The sequence below is a fragment of the Triturus cristatus genome, chromosome 4_1 (genome assembly GCF_964204655.1).
Source record: "Triturus cristatus chromosome 4_1, aTriCri1.1, whole genome shotgun sequence".
Classification (NCBI taxonomy): Eukaryota; Metazoa; Chordata; class Amphibia; order Caudata; family Salamandridae; genus Triturus; species Triturus cristatus.
Window position 1 is genome coordinate 925,106,453 of NC_140585.1, and position 20,818 is coordinate 925,127,270.

Consider the following 20,818-nt stretch of genomic DNA (forward strand, 5'->3'; position numbering starts at 1 on the left):
TGTAAATACTGTGCATGATTATACATGGAAAGGAGCTGGGTGTGTGCTAAGAGTCTGCTTCTGCACCAAAAAATCGCTCCCCCTTTTTCCTACTAATGCAACTGTGAAATCACCAGAGCAAAACGCAATAAATCTTTGCCTGTAATTCCTATTTGCACACAGAGTCATGTTTTCACATTAGTCACAAAACGAAATTTCTTTGCCAATTTGAATGCACACTTACTGCTCTTTTTTTTGGCAAGTGATAATCACTTTTACAGACTGACACATTATGAATCCACTTTTCAGATTTTTTTAAATGCACATGTCCAAACTGCTTTTTCAGACCACCACCATGTGTATCCTGGGTGACTGCCTACACTCCAGCAAGGGCAACCAGCCTTAGTGATGCTGAATGTCTTTGCATTACAGACTGAAACCTCAAACCCCACTCGCTTGTAAATACTGTGCATGATTATACATGGAAAGGAGCTGGGTGTGTGCTAAGAGTCTGCTTCTGCACCAAAAAATCGCTCCCCCTTTTTCCTACTAATGCAACTGTGAAATCACCAGAGCAAAACGCAATAAATCTCTGCCTGTAATTCCTATTTGCACACAGAGTCATGTTTTCACATTAGTCACAAAACGAAATTTCTTTGCCAATTTGAATGCACACTTACTGCTCTTTTTTTTTGGCAAGTGATAATCACTTTTACAGACTGACACATTATGAATCCACTTTTCAGATTTTTTTAAATGCACATGTCCAAACTGCTTTTTCAGACCACCACCATGTGTATCCTGGGTGACTGCCTACACTCCAGCAAGGGCAACCAGCCTTAGTGATGCTGAATGTCTCTGCATTACAGACTGAAACCTCAAACCCCACTCGCTTGTAAATACTGTGCATGATTATACATGGAAAGGAGCTGGGTGTGTGCTAAGAGTCTGCTTCTGCACCAAAAAATCGCTCCCCCTTTTTCCTACTAATGCAAATATAAAATTACCAGAGTTGTACACAATAAATCTCTGCCTATATTTCCCAACATGTGTAACCTGGGTGACTGCCTACATTCCACCAAGGGCAACCAGCCTTAGTGATGCTGAATGTATTTGCATTACTGAGTCCAACCTCAAACCCTTAAACTACTCATTTTTTATACCAATACACCTTAATTTATTGTGAAAACATAGTCCATATTATTTTACATGTTCCTCACATTTAAATTTCTCCCAAAACAGAAAATAATAAACGCAACTTCAACAAAAAGAATTACATTTCTATTATTCATTTCTTAATTTACCATATACATCCCCTCTCAAACTCTAACCTCACCTTTAAAATTAGTTAGTTGTGAAAGAAATGTGGCACTCAAACAGCAGATTATCAGAGCCAGGATCTCTGTTCTCTACACCTCTCTCCTCTCAGCAGAACCAGATAATGGCAAAGTTTCCCTCTATTTTTCCACACATATACATGTAAGTTTCAAATCTCAGTGCTTGCCCCTTTTTTTCAAATGTAATCACACATTTCTATTGGTTGAAAACCAACCCTTTTCCAAAAGTACCCTGCCCCCAACTTGACTTCTGCCTAGTACCCTTCCCCCAACTTGACTTCTGCCTGCTACCATAGCAACAGCTCATGGAACACTGCTGTGTGGAGTCAGGTCAGAAGTTCGCCAAACAATGTTTCAATTCCACAGAGCAAGAGTGCTTGACTTTTCAAACCTAACAGCAAATCCATAGTACTGTTCTTTGGTAACACATTTTTCGGTACCAATACAAAACATGCTTCTATTAATTTACACATACAGCCTAGTTTTTATTCTAGAATGGTATGAAACAGCCAATCAGTTCTTTTTTTTTTGAAAAAAATATGTATGCCTCCATTTCCAAACTGTCTTTCTTTTCATATTGCCATTCTACTGAAAGACACCTCCTGAGTGCATCCAGTTCTCCTTTGAAGATGTTCACAGTGTGGATTGTAGGGCACAGCTATGTCTTCTGGAGTGAAATGTTTGCAGAGAAAACAGGTATGGTGAGAGACCTTGCTTTGCCAAATGTAGACATTAAATGGATTGGTCAGAGAGGGTTAAAGTGGCACCAATTGATGCCATTGGTGAAATCCTTCATGCAAATCCAACACCCTGACCTCATAATAGTGCACTGTGGTGGCAATGACCTAGGCACTTTGACTGGGGTAGGTCTGGAAATGCTTATGAAGGACACCTTTGCACAACTGTTTTCACTTTTCCCTAAAACTGCCTTTGTATTTTCTAACATATGCCAAAGGCAAAAATGGAACTGGTCCAATCATTTCTGTCCGCAGATTGACAAAGCAAGAAAGCACGTCAACAAATCTGTTTCTGCTTTCCTCCGTGACTATGGTATGGGTTCCATTTACCACAACAACTTGCGTTACGACATGCAAGACATTTATAGAGGAGATGGTGTGCACTTCAATGATGAAGGGAACAGAGTCTTCCTCTTGAACCTTAGACTCTGCATCGGTACTTACTTGTAGGTACCACTAAAAAATCACTTAATAAACACAACGGCTCTTTTTAGAGCCCCCTAATATCTAAACACTTAAATCTGAATTTCATTTCTTTTTTTTCTTTTTTTTTTTTACCGTACGCTTACCGTAAGCTTACCGTACGCGTACCCCGTGATTTTTTAAAAAAATCAATAAATGTTTTCTTTGTACTTTTCTGTCCTTCTTTGACCCCCTTACAAATGTTAGGGGGTCTGTAACTCTCTCCCTTGCCCCCTTTTCAAGATATCACTCTTTTTTACCGGAGTGAAATACACAAAATGGCGGCCGCCGCTTCCTGGTTTCGGCCGATTCGAATGTTTACTAAGATCTAACAGCCAATCAGAATCGCGCTCGAGCACGCCACCGTACGCGTACGGTAAGCTTACGGTAAGCGTACCGTAAGCTGGCTCAGATATATATATTGATTTAAAGGCTATTTTCTCAGAATCTACTGAACAGATTTACACCAAACCTACAAAAGGCACTTCCTTGACCTGAGGACTACCTCTCTGCCAAATTTCTAGTAATTCTGTTCAGCCGTTCGGGCTGTAGCCCTGTCTAAAGGTCCTATGGAAAAATGCATGGGAAAAACGCGTTTTGGGACCCCCCTTTTATCTCAGCCCCCGCTTGACGAATCCCCCCGAGACTTTCAGGGTAGGAGCGGAGCGTAGCGCCCCACCTATTTTGAGAAATTCGCGAGGATTCGTCGACCGGCGCCAAAGTTATTCAAAATAGAATGTTGCGGATTTCCTATGGAAACAGGGTCCTAACTATAACTACCTACTGGCGACCGCCAGTAGGTAATACACATATATATATATGTATATATATTATCTACTGGCGGTTGCCAGTAGATAGTTATAGTTAGGACCGTGTTTCCATAGGAAATCTGAAAATTCTATTTTGAATAACTTTGACGCCGGTTGACGAATCCTCGCAAAATTTTCAAAACTAATGGGGCGCTTCGCTCAGCTCCTACCCTGAAAGTCTCGGGGTGATTCGTCAAGCGGGGGCTGAGAAAAAAGGGGGGTCCCAAAACGCGTTTTCCCCATGCGTTTTCCCATAGGACCTTTAGTTGAAGGTACAGCCCGAACGGCTGAACAGAATTTCTTGAAATTTGGCAAAGAGGTAGTCCTCAGGTCAGGCATGTGCCTTTTGCATATATGGAGTCAATCTGTTCAGTATTTCCTGAGAAAATTGCAGTTAAAAGTACATAAATATCTATAGGCGCGCAACGTGCGCGAGCATAATTCTGATTGGTGGTTACATGTCAGTCAGCGTTCGAATCGGTCGAAATCAGGAAATGTCGTCCGCCATTTTGTTTGTTTTGGGTGCGACAGTGAAAAAGAGAGGTGGCGAACATGAAAAGGGGGCAGGGTAGAGAGTTCCTTACCCCCTAGCCTTTGTCAGGGGGTCCCTGAAGGACCCCGAAGGGTGAAAAAAACATTTTTTATTTTTTTTAAACCGTGGGGTTCGCGCACGGTGTGAGCACGGTGCGCGCACAATGAAAAACCTTAAAAAAATATATAATAATACATACATAACTTAGCATTTAAAAAACCGTACAAATTCACTTAAAAAACCATAGGTTTCACACACGTTATAGTTAGGAATTAGCATTTAAAAAACCTTGCAAATTCACTTAAAAAACCATAGGTTTCACACATGTTATAGTTAGGTGGACATTTCACTCGTAAAAAACCAATGAAATTCCCCCGTTATAGTTAGTTGAGATAACTATAACTCGCGCGACCGCCACTCTATCACAAGGATGATGTCATCAGTGATGTCATGAGTGATGCCACTGACCATGTCATGAGTGATGTAATATGTGACGTCATGAGCAGAGGATTGCGGGCGCGCGAGTTATAGTTATCTCAACTAACTATAACGGGGGAATTTCATTGTTTTTTTACGAGTGAAATGTCCACCTAACTATAACATGTGTGAAACCTATGGTTTTTTAAGTGAATGTAGATATATATTCATACCAATAACATAAAATCTCTAAAAAAACAGTTCTAATGAAACTAAAACATTAATCTATTTAAAAATCTTTACATTTAGTAACAATTATTTTTCAAATTACAAATAATAAAAAAAATTGTTAAATAAACAAAAAAAAGTAATATAAATCGTAACAATACAAAATAAACCATAAAATGTAATACACATAATATTTCCACTACAATTTAAACAAAACTACGCAAACTATTGAAGTAAATATATAAAAATATGTACCTATCCCACTTAGCGCAACACATAAATATTAAGGAGCCGAGTATGATGTCATTAGGAAGGGCTCTGGATGGGATTCGGTATTGTCGACTCCGATTCCAAACCCTTGTTTCCTCCCGAATCGCACAGTTTTCCCAACGATAGATTATGGTTCCTGGAAACCATTCGAGCAGACCGAATCGGTTCCGAAAGGCATGCAGACAGCCCGAGTCTTTCAGAGCCGATTCTTACAGCTCTATGGACACGGTTTCCAGACGCCTGATTACTACGACCGATTCGGACAGCCGTTTGCCTGAGATGAAACGGCTTTTGGAATTGGTCTTTGTTTGGGGTCCCGTTGTGGGTCCCCCTTCACCTGGAGGCATCCGAATGTGGCCCATGGGGGTACCCAATGGACCCCTCTTCCCAACCATGCACAATGTGGCAGGCTGCATGGGGTGCCTACCACACACAGGGTGCAAGGTTTTCCCCAACCAATCCTTTTCTCAATGGGAGTCTGTGTTCGCGTTCTGGACACAGGCTCCCATTGAAGTTAATGCGAGTCCGACCGAACGAAGGTGGAGGCATCATAATCGGTCGTCCAGACTCACAGGACCTGATTAGTTTGGAAACCAGTCCGGAACCAATTAGTCGGGGACAGTTTCCAAATGACATTGTAATCGGGCCCAAAGACTGGATATAAATAAAATGTTTAAATCTCCCTCCAATAAATGTAATAGTAGTAAAAGTGATAGATTGCACATAGGTAATATTTATTGCACATATTCCAGGAGATACAACACCAGGGAAACTGTTAAAGTGCAGATGGATAAAATTTACTATTTCCACTCCAATAAGTGCATCAGTAGGAAAAGTGTTGGATAGCGGAGGGATAAAATTTACCATTCCCACTCCAGTCAGTGCAACAGTAGGGAAAGTGTTGGATAGTAGAGGGGTAAAATTTACTATTCCCACTCCAGTCAATCCAACAGTAGAGAAAGTGTTGGATTGCAGAGAGGGTTACATTTACTACTCCCACTCCAATAAGTGCATCAGTAGGAAAAGTGTTGGATAGCGGAGGGGTAAAATTTACTATTCCTACTCCAGTCAGTGCAACAGTAGGGAAAATGTTGGATAGCGGAGAGGTTAAATTTACTATTCCCACTCCAGTCAGTACAACAGTAGGGAAAGTGTTGTATTGCAGAAGGGTTACATTTATTATTACCACTCCAATAAGTGCATCAGTAGTAAATGTGTTGGATAGCGGAGGGGTAAAATGTACTATTTCCACTCCAGTCAATACAACAGTAGGGAAAGCTTTTGATTGCATTGGGGTATATTCCCACTACAGTCAGTTCAACATTAAAAACAAACAAAATTTTTCAACAAAATAAAAAATAATCAGAAACAAATTAAATAAAGTAAATATAAATATGTTGATAAATAAAATACAGATATATTTAATATTATAAATTTAAAAACATTAAAAACATATTTCAATGTTAAATAAATATCTCAAATACCTACAAATATTCTTGAGTTTGATATTCCTGCTCACGATATTTCCATACCACGATATTAAAAGTCGATATTGTGGTATGGGTATATTTTCAACTCGTTATTTTATCTAAATACTGTTAAGTACTACCACAAATATACCATTCCTTGGTTTTTGGTCAAATATCCTTGTTATTAGATTGAATTTTAATCGGTTTACCAACACCACTTGCAGCAGCGACCTTATGCAGTGTTCTTGACTTCCTCTAGGTACTTCACACCCTTGCTCAACCTCCAAAGTGTTGACATTAGCATCTTGAATACATATTTTGGATAATTCAGCGCAATAACATCCTTCAAAGGAGAATCGGCTTACACCCACAGATTCTCCTGAATGCGTGTGTTCGTGGTGTGCATAATAATTTGATTTCTTATGAGGTCTTCATGAAGATTTCAGAACTCACAAGTTATAGCTAACTTCCGTAGATTAGAAACATAGCCTTCAACAGGTTCATTCTTGTTTTGCTTCCTTTGAAAAAAAAATTAACCAATCAATAGCTACACAAACTATAGGTGAAAAATAAATATCCAGATCCTCCAACCATTTTTATAAATATTCGATTCTCTGTCAAATCTGACTTTCTTCTTCTTTTGGTTGTGAATTCTTAAGCCTTCTGGACCTAACAAGTGTAGAAGTTATTTTTTCCTTGATGCAGACAATTCGTCTTCGTTTTCATCTTCCAACATGGAGATATAGTTTACAAAATATTTCTTCCGTTCTGGCCATTTCATCACTGGTTCACCTGGTGCAGGCAAAAATGTTTGTGGAGGATGGGGGGGGTTAATGAGAAGGTGTGTGATACTCAAATGCTGTATAAAGTGTTTCTTAACACCCAATGTTGAAGGTAATATTTCATATTACGTTGTTACCATCACTTTCACCCATGATGAAAAATAGCTCTTTGTTATTACCCCAAAATAGTGTTGTTACAATACAATGTAGCCTGAAGTAAAATAACTGCTACAGTGTTGCACATGTATTCCTGTTGTAAGCTGACATCAACATGTATGTTCACATTTGTGATCGATTCCAAAATACGAGAACTATGCCTTGAGCACTGTTTTACATAACACTTGTGGTAATAAAATACTGCAGCGGTTAATATGATAATGTTCCCACGTTGCAATTACCAAACACTGTCGAAGTCTTGAGTACGCTTTGGTGCTGGTTAATCCAAACAATGTCTACAATGTGCATGCACAGTGTGCAATATCTTGATCCCGACTTGAAGAGAAACAGATCACCCAATATGGCGGCACGCAACATGAAACGTCTCAATGCTACCTTCATAGAATATTATAGAATGTGTCTCAACGCGCAATGGCATAATCCCCTCTCGCGTGACTATCATGTAGTTGGCGGCACATAATAACTCATAAGTGGAGTAGCGAGCTTGTAAAGTAATCAGCATAACCTCCCCAAAAGTTATTTAACACGACTCATGTCTCTTGCTCCCCAAATGCGCCTTGGTGGGACACAGATCACAAGCACTTGTTCGAAGCGAAGGCAGAAACTTAACTTTTTATCCCAATGCAACAACTCTGTGGGTCCACTCTGCCGGTTGTGCTACCCAACTCGTTGCCACTTTGTAAGGTAAGATCCGACATGAAGTGAGTGTCAAAACGTATGCTTTACTCCAATGTCAGATTGCGGCAACACAACCGTGCCTCTGTCCTCCCTTCAACCTCTCTAATTGTCATCCTAGAATTTCCTGGGCGCTCACATTCTACATTCCCATATCTCAACAGTCTTCTCTAAGATGAGATACAACAAATCATTGCACAAACAGTATTAGTTTATATTGATGTAAAGCCTCAGATATATCAGATTCTCTCTAAAAACGTGCTATGGTTTTGCTTTTGTTGGACTCTCAGCACTTTCCACAATATGGTTCAATCTCCATTTAATCCCTTTGTGGGACTGTGTTCAACTAAGGGGCCGATTACGATGTCGGGGAGGAAAGCCTCTGCCCGACACCATCTCAGAATCGGGACCGACCGACACGCGGTTGATGGTTCCACCCGCTACATTACGATGTGACCGTACACTATTCGGTCAGATTCCCATTGTTTCCTATGGGAACTCGTGTTATGCCCAACAACCGGCCATAACACAGGCTTCCATGGGGAAATGGGGTGTGTGCGGAAAACCCTACACCCTGCTGCGGGCACCCCAGGGTGCCTGCCACACAGTGCAGGGCTTTACAGGGGGGTCCCTTAGGTACCCCCCGGATCCCTGAGCAGAGGCCGCTGGATAAAGGGGTCCCTTCCAGGGGCCCCCAAAGTCACTTTCTGACAGCTTGTATGTGTCAGACAGGCCAACGCGGAAAGGCTGTTGGAAATCCACATCGTAATCCAGAGGACGGAAACACTGTTCATAGGGGTGTACGATGCGATTATGACTGACACTAATACTCCGCGACTCGGTCGGGACCGATTCAGAATGACTGTGTGGTTTACGTTCTAACCCCGAACATCGTAATCAGGTGGTCGGAATGTAAACTGACCGTGTCGTTCGGAAGGGCTCTGACACGGTCGAGGAGATGCAGAGTGTTGGGACGATGCTTTTCGCCCGACATTGTAATCGGCCCCTAAACGTCTGAAATGTGTATGGAGAATCCTTATTTCTAATCCTCAATCTATTCACCTAAGGCTATGGTTTCAGTTTCATACAATCCAACTCAGAACTTCACTGAGTAAACTTTACTCTCAAGGGCTTGCTCCACAGGATATATTAAAGAGTGTCATATTAACTCACTGCATTTCATCAAGACGGCAAAAGAGGTGCACACCCAAATAAGCCTTACAACTATCAGTCAGTAACATGATACGTTCACAGCTTGCAGGGTTCGATTTTTATGTTTATTTGAGGGTATGGATTACCAGTGCTTGTCTCTGCTGTTTGTTTTGTGTGCTCGCTATTAGTAATACCTCTTCGAATTAAGGCAGAAAATTAAATGAAAGAGCGATTGTACTGAACCTTTATCCAGTTCACTAACTGAGAATTATTTTTCTGCCCTTTAGAGCATGGTCAAAATGGAGAATTGTGGTTGGAGGGTATATGCTCTCAGCACTCTCTAATGAAGTGCAGATACGAACAATGAAATCTTACAAGCAGCATGAGCAATATAACCCACGTGTGGAGGCCAACGACTTAGCCATCATTGAACTGAGTCAGCCAGTGGTTTACAATGACTACACACAGCCAGCCTGCCTTCCCAGTGCCACCATGGACACCACCAAATTTCGCCCCTGTTACATCAGCGGTTGGGGAGTCATGTCAGAAGGCTGTAAGAATAATTTTCTTCTTTCTTCCCATGTTAAGTGCAGAAAATATGTTAAAGAGTTTAGCCATGAATTTGGTGAGAGCATTATTTGGAAGTGCAGTTTTTACTCACTGCCAAGGTGTGACAACATATGAAGATGCAAGTCATAACAGTGATGCCCATATTCCAAAAGGAATCTGGTCTAAGTGACAGTTGCGCCATGCACTAGATGTTTAGCACATACACCCGTTTTGTCAGCACACAATTTTTTGAAAATTTATGAATATTTCTCAGAGGGTATAAGGCAATTGGGAAATTATCGTTCTTTAGCTAACTATGGATTTTTAAAAAATCTTAAAGCATATTGTCCATGAAGCATTAGGTTGTCTAAAGATAATTACATGGCAGATTATTGGTTATTTGTCCTCAATGATGTATGGGTAAGACCCAGGGGGACTATTTTACCTCAAAGTGATACATTATAGGCGCTATTGGAGTGACAAAAGTACTGGGAGAACATGAGTGGCGGATTCTGTGGAGGATGGTTTTCTTTCAGTGAAATAAAGATCTTCAATCTGGACGAGTATTTTGAGTTGGACGAAGGAAGCAGGGACGTAACACTGCCACCTGCAGCCCAGGAGGGGCACCCAACCTTCCTTTGGCTACCCCCAACCCTTCAAGGCAGACTCCATTCAGCCCAAGGTCAACGAATATCTGTCAGATGTGGGAGATTTGAGGGACCCTCATCACATTCTGGAGGAGGGCCTCATCATTTTGTATTACGCCACTGGCAAGAAGGTCACTGGACGTTATTAAGAGAGCGTGATTAAAATATTAGAATGCTATTCCTGACTTAGGAGCCGATTAGGATGCGGCACATAAAGGCTCCAACATACTGTTGGGGCTTTTACAGCCGCATCCCAATGGGCCTTCAGTTTCCTTTCCGACCGCCTCATTACTATGGAGGGGGTCGGAAAGGAAACCAGCCGGTCATTCAGACTAACTTCCAACAGGCTCAGAGAGCCCGTCCGCCAGTCGAAATGCGGCCTGTTATCTCAAGTTTCTGCCCTTGAGATTACAATGCAAACTCTCCGACATGATTTCCATGTCGGTCTGTCTGACATGGAAACCATGTCGGAAAGCGTTTTTGGGGGCGCACAGCAGGGCCCCCTTTGGTGCACGGCCTCCGGTTGGGGGTCGAGGGGGCGCCTATTGTGCCCTCCTGCTGATCCCTGCACTTCCCATTTTACTATGGGAGCATGCATTATTGCCGGTTTACAGACGGAATGCATGCTCCCATAGTAAAATATAGGAATGCGAACGTACAGTGTTCGGTCGCATCCTAATGGGGGGTCAGGACCGTCTGAACGGGTGTCGGTCGGTCCCATGACAGATGCTGTGTCGGGCGGAAGTGATGACCCCCAAAATGTAGCAACTGTGTAAATGAGTTTGGAATTAAGGCAATAGATGTTTTATTGAATATGTGGGGAAGGGTTAGAACATTTAAAGTAGATATTGGTGATTTTGAAATTAGAGGCAACACAAGTGGCAAAAATGAAGTCCAAATAGGATAACAAGCATGGTGGCAGGTAATCCATACAGTGTAAGCATTTGAACGCCTAACAAATAATCGGAAGGCTGTCAATATGGAATGCTCTTTTATTTTTGAAACAGTCCTCTCTTTGTAAAATAAAGGTTGGATTTGAAGGGGGTCTTCTTTATAGTTCTTCTATAATCTCTATGACAAAGAAACAAAGAGAAGCGCTCATAACAAAAAAGATAATGTGCTTTGAAAGGACTTGCATACAATGTTCAAACAACTCCATTCAAATGAAGTGTGAAAGGAAGGAAATAATATGCATGTATAGATAAACCTCAAACGCAAGATTTAGCATTGCAGGTAGTAATATATCAAATATGTCTAGCCACACCACTGCCTAAAAAAAGGTTTGACTCATTGCTAGTCACCATTTTGAAATAAACCAAATAGTTCACAGCTTTCCAATGTAAATGGTGCTTCACTGACAAGTCGACGCCTATTGGTGCGAATTTCCCCTCTGTTGATAGAGTAAGATACAATTTGTTCCTAAAGACAGCTAGAGTAGCAAGATGAGCAGGTTTACATCCCTTTACTTACAATCGCATTAAACAGGAGGAGGGGACCTTCATTCAGATACGCCTTGGCTCTGCTCAGGTTTCAATTGTGTACCTAACATGTCAAGCCACTCTCCAGGGAATTATACATTCAGAACAGAAGTAACACAGGCACGTAAAGAACTCAGAAGTGACTGTGCAGCAATATGAAAAAGGCACGAGTAGCCTTGCTGCTTCATTAAATGGTGTACTCAAAACTCAAACTCAAGGAAATGATTTACGGTGCACTGAAACTTTTCAGACACTCACCCCCAGTCACAGATCTGGGTTGAATCCATCATTGTTCTTTATCTCACTTCGCCACCCCAGTTCAGACACAATTATATGCAAATCAGTCTTGACCCTGTGCCTCATGGGAACAGTCCAGCCCGAACTGCCAAGCCATGTCTTCCCTGAACCAGAAACAAGCATCCTGGGACCGGCTTTGGGCTAACAGCCCTCATCAGCCAGGCTACCTTGAATCCAGTTGCAAAGTGAGCCAGCCCTCAGACACAATCAGCTAAATTCAGAACTCGAAGCAACACTACTAACACAGGAAGAGAGTGAATATAGCCCAAAAGTAAAAGCAAAAAAATAATCCTGGAGGACAGCCCTAAAATTTGCAAGCTTTTGGCGTAGCAGTACAAGGTAAAGTCTGAATCAAATGTTATAAACAACATAGAGGACCCAGATTATCAAAAATTAGAGGAAGGCAAAACAAAGACAGATGAAGTTCTTTGTACACTGACTCCTTACCACGTGAAAATGCTTCTTTAGGAAATCACAGAGACTGAAGTTAAATAGACTATTCAAAACGTATTAAATGGGAAATCTCCAGGAGGTGAGGGGTTAGAACTCAGTAGCTGAATGGTATAAAAAGCTTAAATCTTTAATTGCTTCAATCCTTACTCAATTATCTAAGTCCATACACGGAGGAGGGTGGTAGTATTTGTAAACCTGGAAAACATCTACTGGGTTGTGGACGCTACTGCTCCATATCAATTCTTAATTAATGTGAATCATGAAGTATTGACGAGTCAGTGGAATGATAGAGGCCCTGGCTAAGACAGATCAAGTTGGCTTTATTCTAGAAAAGCAGCTAGTGACAAACAGGCATTAACTAACTGAAGGTTTTGAAGCAGTCAATATTAAGGAGATCCACAGGGCAACAGTATTTTGAATGCAGAAAAATGTTGAAGCTGGTGAATTTGGAGTTTTTGTGGAACTTTTTACCACAATTTGGATTTTTCTACCAGTTCACCAGGTTGATCGGTAGTTTGTATGAAGGCACCTTTGCTACCCTCCAATTAAAGGGAGTTACTCAGCACAGATAAGAGGCACCAGGCCACGGTGCCCATGTTCTCCATTCCTATTTGCTCTATTTATAGAACAGTTGACCGTTATGGTAAGATAGGGGGAAGACATCTTAGGACTATATAACTACAATTTGTCTCTATGCAGACGATGTGATACTACACTTGACTTCCAAAAGGGCTAATTTAGGGAACAGTTCATGCTATACAGAAATCTGGACGTTTTTCCAGGTATCAGATTAATTCCAACAAAACAAAAGTAATTTTGGGCAATGTAAATAATAATGTACTTCCCTGCACACTTATAGGTGGTAACACTGTGAATCCTACTTAGGAATAATATTTACACACAATCATAGGCAACTATGCAACCTAAATTACAATCTTCTATTATTTAGAACATGATCCCGGAAAGAATCCTGGAAAAAGCCATTAACAATATTGGTTGGATTTATTTGAACAAATACCAGTAGTACCAAGTTTCCTCTTCCTTTTCCCAAAATCCCTGTTTTGCTGATAAGGACATTCCTTACAGTTTGGAACAGTTCAACTACTAAGTTTATTTGGCTTGGTAAAATCTCCCAGATTGATCACCAGAAGCGTTACCTTTTTTGGGAGGCGTGGCTAATCTCACCAAGACTTTGAAGGATACTATTATACTGCTGTTGTGACATATTTACAAAGGGCTTTTAGATCCCAATGTTGCCACAGACATGTAATAAAGGTTAGCTGGAAAAAATAATGTAACAAGTCTCTTTACTTTTAATTATTTAACATGCAGGGTATTATTTAAAAGGAGGGTGGGCGGGAGGCCGGAGGCGCGTAGTGGGGCTACGTGGAGCGTGCGAGTGTGTGTAGATTTGGGCACACTACGCGCTGCTTCACGTAGCCCCACTACGCCCACTCTGGCTGCCTCCATGGTGCTTGGGTGTTGGTCAGTTTGTGTTTGGGTGTTTTTTCTCCTTTTATGGTAGTTTTTCCCGCCTGCCAGGTGTGTGTTGCAGGCCTGGTGCTGCTTATCGCTGATTTCCTCATCGCGCTTTGGCCCATCGCAGGTTTTTTGGCGTTGGGGTTTGTGTTATTATCTCCGTCGAGGTGGTTGTATCGCTAGCATTGGCCGTGGTTTCGGCAAACTATCACATGTGGCCGCCTTGTTGTGAATTCCACGTTGACACAGGGTTGTTTTCCCGCGATAGGCTACGATGTTGACAGTTGCGTTACGCTACTCGTGCAGTAGTTATCACATGTTCTTGTGAATATCCCCCTGAATCTTTACAGAAGGACTTGACCACCCAGAGGCATACTTCATTACTTCCTTACAGCCACTTACTGCTGCCAGAGCATGATCTACCCACTCAACCTCAAATGAATCACCTCCTCTCAATCCAGTAACCCACATCCTGCTCATCACATTACAACTGCCTCTCTGAACTGTGGGTCTGTAGTTTCTAATGCAATCTTCAAACCTGCCCTCATCCAAGACTGTAATGTTCATGCTATTACACTACCAGAAGCATGGTTCAGCTGATCCGGGATGGCACTATTGAGTGTATCTTGCCACTAGGATAGAGCATCTTCTGCCTGAGAGCCGAAGAAACTGTGGGGATAGCTCCTAAAAGTAAACTGAATAACTCCATAGCCTTCTCCTCTTTCCAATGCCTAACTGCAGCGATTACAAACACAACACCTAAATCACTTGACACAAAAAGAGCTTGAGGATTTTTTTCACTGATTACAACACTAATCAACTCGTCTTGTGATCACTTTCCTGGAAGATTTCGGACTTCAAAAGTGAAAGATGAAGATATAGCTTTCCTCAAATCATTCACATTGGAGAACATCTGAGTATAACACTACCTTCTCTAAACACAATAGGGTGCCAGTCTTTACTCTATTTTTGTAAGTAACACCTCATAAAAATATATAAGCCTCTAAAATTGCGTTGGTCAGATCACTTGCTCATTTCTAAACCAGATTCGGAACGGGAAACATTTTGAAACCTCAAACACACTGAAAATAGTCCCTGGCAAAGCCCATAGGCCTGGCTTCAATATACTAATGATGATGCAAACATATGTGTACACGAATGTGCCCAGACCATGTTGCCAAGTCTTTGTACAATCCGTATCTTACTGTGTTTGGTATGTCTGTGGTATTCTTTTTATTCCCAAAGCTCTGGAGAATCATGAAACCTCAGATTTCTTTCAACATATACTTATTTGGGTTCTTAAAAACCCCCACACAGGTCTTTTTCAGCAATCCGCAATGTCTGTCTTAGAAGAACTGGGAAGGTTCTTATTTTTTAGGTCTCGCCTAGCGTTGCAGCGCGAATGCGCACCCATCGCTTTGCGTGGCATGCAGTATATACTGTATGGTGGAAGCTTCGGTGAAGCTCCGCCCACTCTCTGCCCATTGGCTTTTGTCTTGCATGCTGCCTTCCGATTGGTTTGAGGCTTGTTAGTCCCTCCCCATTCATCATTTGTATCCTTCCACGGCTATTGGCCCCTTTACTCCTGACACTATTTTCTTTTAGGTCTCGCCTAGCGTTGCAGCGCGAATGAGCTGCCTTCGCTTTGCGAGGCATGCAGTATATACTGTAGTTTGGGAGCTTCGTGGAAGCTGTGCCCACTCTCTACCCATTGGCTTTTGTCCTAAATGCTGCCTCCCGATTGGTTTGAGGCTTGTTAGTCCCTCCTCATTCATCATTTGTATCTTTCCACGGCTATTGGTCCCTTTACTCCTAACACAATTTTCTTCCCTGTCTCCCCACCCCACCACCCCCTCCCTCAGTCTGTGACTTCTCACCCTCTCCCCCCACTCCCGTTCGTGTTTTCTTGCCTGCCGGCACTTCCATTTTCGTCTTTATTATTGCCACCTTGAAATATGCGAGTTCAAGATGCGTGCTGTACAAAAACTTCTCGTGTTTAATTAATTAGATTTTAATGTTACTTTAAATATAATAAGACTCTAGGCAACATTCGGGGTATGCATGGCAAATGACGCCTCTTAGTTCATAAATGGCATTGTTGTCGGGCGGGAGGAGCGGCAGTGTTTTAACTCATGCTTAAAACGAGCACTTTTAATAACTTCCTCTCAATTCAGTGTTATAATCTTGTGTACTGAGGTGATGCGCTAAAGAAATGCACTTTTTTTAATTCTGAAGAGACATTATCGCACATTTACATCACGTTTTCTGTATGATTAACATGCTGATCATTTTCACGGCTCGCCCACTGGCTCGTATACGCTTGGCTCATCTCCGGCTGGCTCTACCTGTTAATTAATATATTGGCTTGCACACCTCTAACAAAGAGAGATGAATGGATACATGACAGTAAGCCCGGTAGATGGTAGATAAATAGACTGGTACAGACAAACAGACAAAGTCAGTCTCCATTGCCTCACGTCAGAATCATCACTTTCAATAACCTTGAAATCTGCCGGCAACTCCGGCATGCCTCAACCTCATCCCCCTAGATGCGAGTAAAGTACTCTTAATAGCTTAATTAAATCTGCACACTTTTAACTAATAGCACCGGGCGACCTTTGACAACTAGGCAATGAATACATTTTCATGTACCCCCGAAGCCCCCCTGCCTCCCGCCCCCTTGGCAAACTTCATTGCCTCCCAGTGTTTGGGGGATAACCAAGACGCAGGAGAGTGAGACAAATAGTCTAGAAAATGAAAGAGAAGCTGGGATTCGGATTCACATGCTCCGATCCGGATCGCGTTGGTTAGTCTGTAAGCACTACTTTTATTAATGAGTTTCGCATTAGTAAAGCACCACGGTGTGCATGTGTGGCGACACTTCACCCATGAGGTACATGCCAAGCAATTGTTGACACAATCCACACTTTGCGTCTTTTTCAATATATTTATTACGAAGTGCAGGACCTTTCCAAGGGATTTTGCACACTACATTCATTCATTCACTCCAAAACTAAAACGTGTAGGTAAAAAACATTGCCATTTACAATGTCAATAGCTCTAACTCACAAATGCAAGACCTATTTGCATTGCAAATGTTTGTTTTAGGTTGTGTCCCCCAACATATCGTTTTATTAACTTTATTCGACAATAAGTCATAAAAGTATCACAATATACATAAAACATGTTACAAGTCATAAAAACAAATTTATAAATAGCTAAAATTGTAAAAAACAATTAAACTACATGTAATTAATGTCGAGTAAGTTTTTTTTTTAAAAAGGGGATGGAGAAAAGATCACCATAACTCAATTAATTATACCTGGGACAAGCCTCCATATCCTGATACTATTTGAATTTCAAATACCTAGCGGTCTTCCTTGACTCGAATTAACCATGCCCATTTCAGGAATTTTGCCATGGCCAATGCAATTGGAAGGCTAGAATCAGTACATAGTATTCTTAATGCCTCTTCATGTTTCCGTAAGCCAATAAGGCGGCATATTGGTTTAACCCATTTATTTCTTGGGGCTGCATATAATGGGCAAAAAAACAAGAAATGACTCATCGACTCTATCTTATCCTTACATTTAGGGCATTTATCATCATCAATCCCCACCCATCTAGACGTAAATGCCCTAATGGGAAGGGTTCCTATCCTAAATTGAAAATAAAGCTTCCGATCTAATGGTTTCTCTATTATATCCCAGTAGGGTTCCAATAGTGGGTAAGGTTTAAATTCGAGGAAACGCTCTGTGAGGTTGGCAGAAACATTTACATAACACTTTTCGGTGAAAATCATCTCCCAATATATCTTCTTAATTTCTGACTTAGAGGGGAAAACAGTGTTAATCGGAGCATCCCACAGATCCCTCAACCCCATTCTCCCTAGAAGAGATCCAATTGATTTCAACCACTTAATTTTATGAAAGCTATCCTTCTCAATTACTTCCTTGAGACCCCTTGCATAATGATACAGTTCCTCCGTAGTCCATAGCCTACGCCAATATAATACTGGTCGCAGCATGGCAAGATCATACACAGTCTTCTTACCAAGATCACAAAACAAGGGAACTAAAGGGGTGCTTTGGGGGACACAAGTAGCTTTCCTCAAAAACTCATTTTCTAAGGAAGTCAGTTGCTTGATATTAGAAAACCCCAACAACTCAGCACCATAAAGAACAGAACCCAAAACTTTCATCCCATAGATCTCTAGAACTGATCTAATTGGTTTAGTAAAGGAAGACTTGAATATTTTGAGTAATGCACCTGCTTGTTGTTTAAACTTCAATATGCTTGCGTCTAACTGCATATTCCAGCTCATATCACTCTGAAGGTTAACCCCTAAATAAGTGAAGGCTTCAACCCGCTCTAGCCGACAATTGCCCATATATATACTTCCTTTGAACCGTTTTATTTGCTTTTGGCATCTAGGTTCAGTAAGGACCATAAATTTTGTTTTAGCACTATTAATTTCTAGCCCACGCATGTCACAGAAATCCATAAAACGCTGAAGTGCCTTCTGAAGACCACTTGGGGTTTTAGAAATTATTAGAGTGTCGTCCGCGAACATAAGGACCGGGACACACTCACCTGCCATCACAGGGGCATCAGTTGGAACCAGGGAGAGGTATTTAGCCACTCCATTTATAAAAAGTGAGAACAGGGTAGGCGCCATAACGCAACCCTGTCTCACACCCCTCCCTACTGAAAAAGCATCTGTAACTTCACCCTGCCTGCCCCATCTAACTCTTGCTTAAGTGTCCTCATGAAGGCGAACAATCAAAGTTAGCAATTCCAATGGCATACCTAAATCCTCCAATACTTGCCAAAGCTTCCCTCGCGGGACAAGATCGAATGCTGCCCTTAGATCTACAAAAACTGCATATAACGCACCTTTTCCCAAAACCACAACACGCCAGTATAAGACAATAAATCTAAAAACCTGATCCATCGTACTAGTCCTTGAACGGAACCCAGCTTGCAACGGGCTGAGGATATCCCCCTCTTCCATCCAGTCCTGGATCTTTCCCAGGACCAGTCGCCCCATTAATTTTTGCAATGAATCGATCAGGCTGATGGGCCTATAGTTACTCGCTGAAGACTTATCACCCTTTTTGTAAATGGGCACAATTTCAGCTCCTTTCCATGAATGAGGGACAGCCATCCCCTGGGCAATAGCATTAGATAAATAGCTTATATATAATCTCCATCTCTCTTTATCGCTAAGGAATAAGTCCACAGGTTTACAATCCATCCCTGGAGCTCGCCCTGCAATTACAGCATTCAGTGCCCTATCCACGTCCCCTAGACTAAAAACATTGCCTTCATAAAATTTAGGAACGAAAGCCGTCCCACTTAGGTTGCCTTTGGTGTTTGCATACTGAGACTTAAAAAATTCAACCCATGAATTTTGGGGTACATTATTTTGGGGACTATCCGCCAGCCCACCTCCTTCCCATTTATAAATATCCCAAAAAAGTGCCTGGTTCTTTAATAGACATGCGTCTTTAAGATTCAGCCACACTTGGTCGTCCCACTCTCTTTTAGCCCTACAAATTATTTTCCTATAGTTGCAACGGGCTGCTCTAATTGTATCCAAATTCCTAGTTTTTAATGCTAAACTCAGGCCAGCCCGAGCATCCCTACAGGATTTGTTATACCACCTCTCGGGCTTTTTACTCGCCCTTAGCTTGGTAGTGCCAACTTTACAAAAATGGGCTTTAAGATTGATAAAACAAATTATTATGATCATACTCAAATCGGCAGAACTTCACCCCAGGATATGCACCGTCTCCCATCTTATCTAATACTTTATCAAGCTGAACATTAATATCAATAAGTATATCAGCTTGTTTACTCACTTTAGTCCACTTAAGATGCCGCTCATCATTTGATAAGATGGTCTGGGGGACAGGTAAGTCTTCACAAGAGTTAACTATTCCCTCCTGCCCTAACCTAAATAATGCTACAAGAGGGTTATGATCACTCTCGACACAAGTCCTAACTTCCATGTCCAACAGGGTATGCCAGAGCTTCAAATGTACGAGTAAATAGTCAATATTGCTATACCTTATTCCATTATCATAAGTTTTTACTCGCTTCCTATCAGACGATGTCCGACCATTTGCAGCTCTTAATTGGTTACCTAAACAAAGCCCATTTAGATACAGCACCGCATCAGTCCATTTAATTGATGGCCCTGCCTCCAATTCAGGAACACCCCATCTAATATCCTCCGCTTCCGACATGTTAGTATTTCCCAAACCTAACGGTTCGAAAGTTGTGTTAAAGTCACCCATAATTAATGGTAAAACCCCGTCTGGCAGGGATTCAATCAGGGATTCTAAAGCCGCAAATACCTCCGATTTTTTCCCCCCTGGAACTCCTCCAGCATACACATTGATAATAACAATTTTTAAGTCACCCATCACATCAAGCCTGACAGCAATAATGTTGCAGTGCTCGGATGGAAACAGTTGGATTCTAGAGCCCAAGTGCTGTTTAATCCAGATTATCAATCCTCCCATAGGGCGTCCCCTCAGTCCTCTCACTGCAGGAACATAAAAGTTCAAATAGCCTGGGTTAAAGACTGGTTCAACAGACCAAGTCTCTTGAAAAAGACAAATATCAAAATTATTAATAAATTCAAGCCAACATGGTAAGGCAGCCTTAGACCCAATACCAGCTAGGTTCCACGATACCACTGAGGTCAGGCTAGACGTAATCTGTGTACCTTCATTCCTTACAATCCTATCCATAGTAGGGCACGGGTATGTTGTCATATACGCAGCCATAGTTAGTGGTTCCTTACTTGGTGCATTCTGGCCTAAGGTAGAACAAGGGTGTGTCATTAGACAATCACCTGTGGTTTGAGGGTCCTCAGTTA

At 41.7% G+C, this 20,818-nt stretch overlaps 1 protein-coding gene across 1 annotated transcript in view; it reads left to right on the plus strand.

Moving 5' to 3' along the window:
• LOC146855832 (transmembrane protease serine 11D-like) overlaps positions 1–20,818 on the plus strand; it is a 370,733-nt gene that overhangs the window by 43,264 nt on the left and 306,651 nt on the right. The window contains exon 3 of the mRNA XM_085651179.1: positions 9,314–9,579. Within this exon, the coding sequence (XP_085507305.1) occupies positions 9,314–9,579 (266 nt within the window). The remainder of the gene's footprint in view (positions 1–9,313; positions 9,580–20,818) is intronic.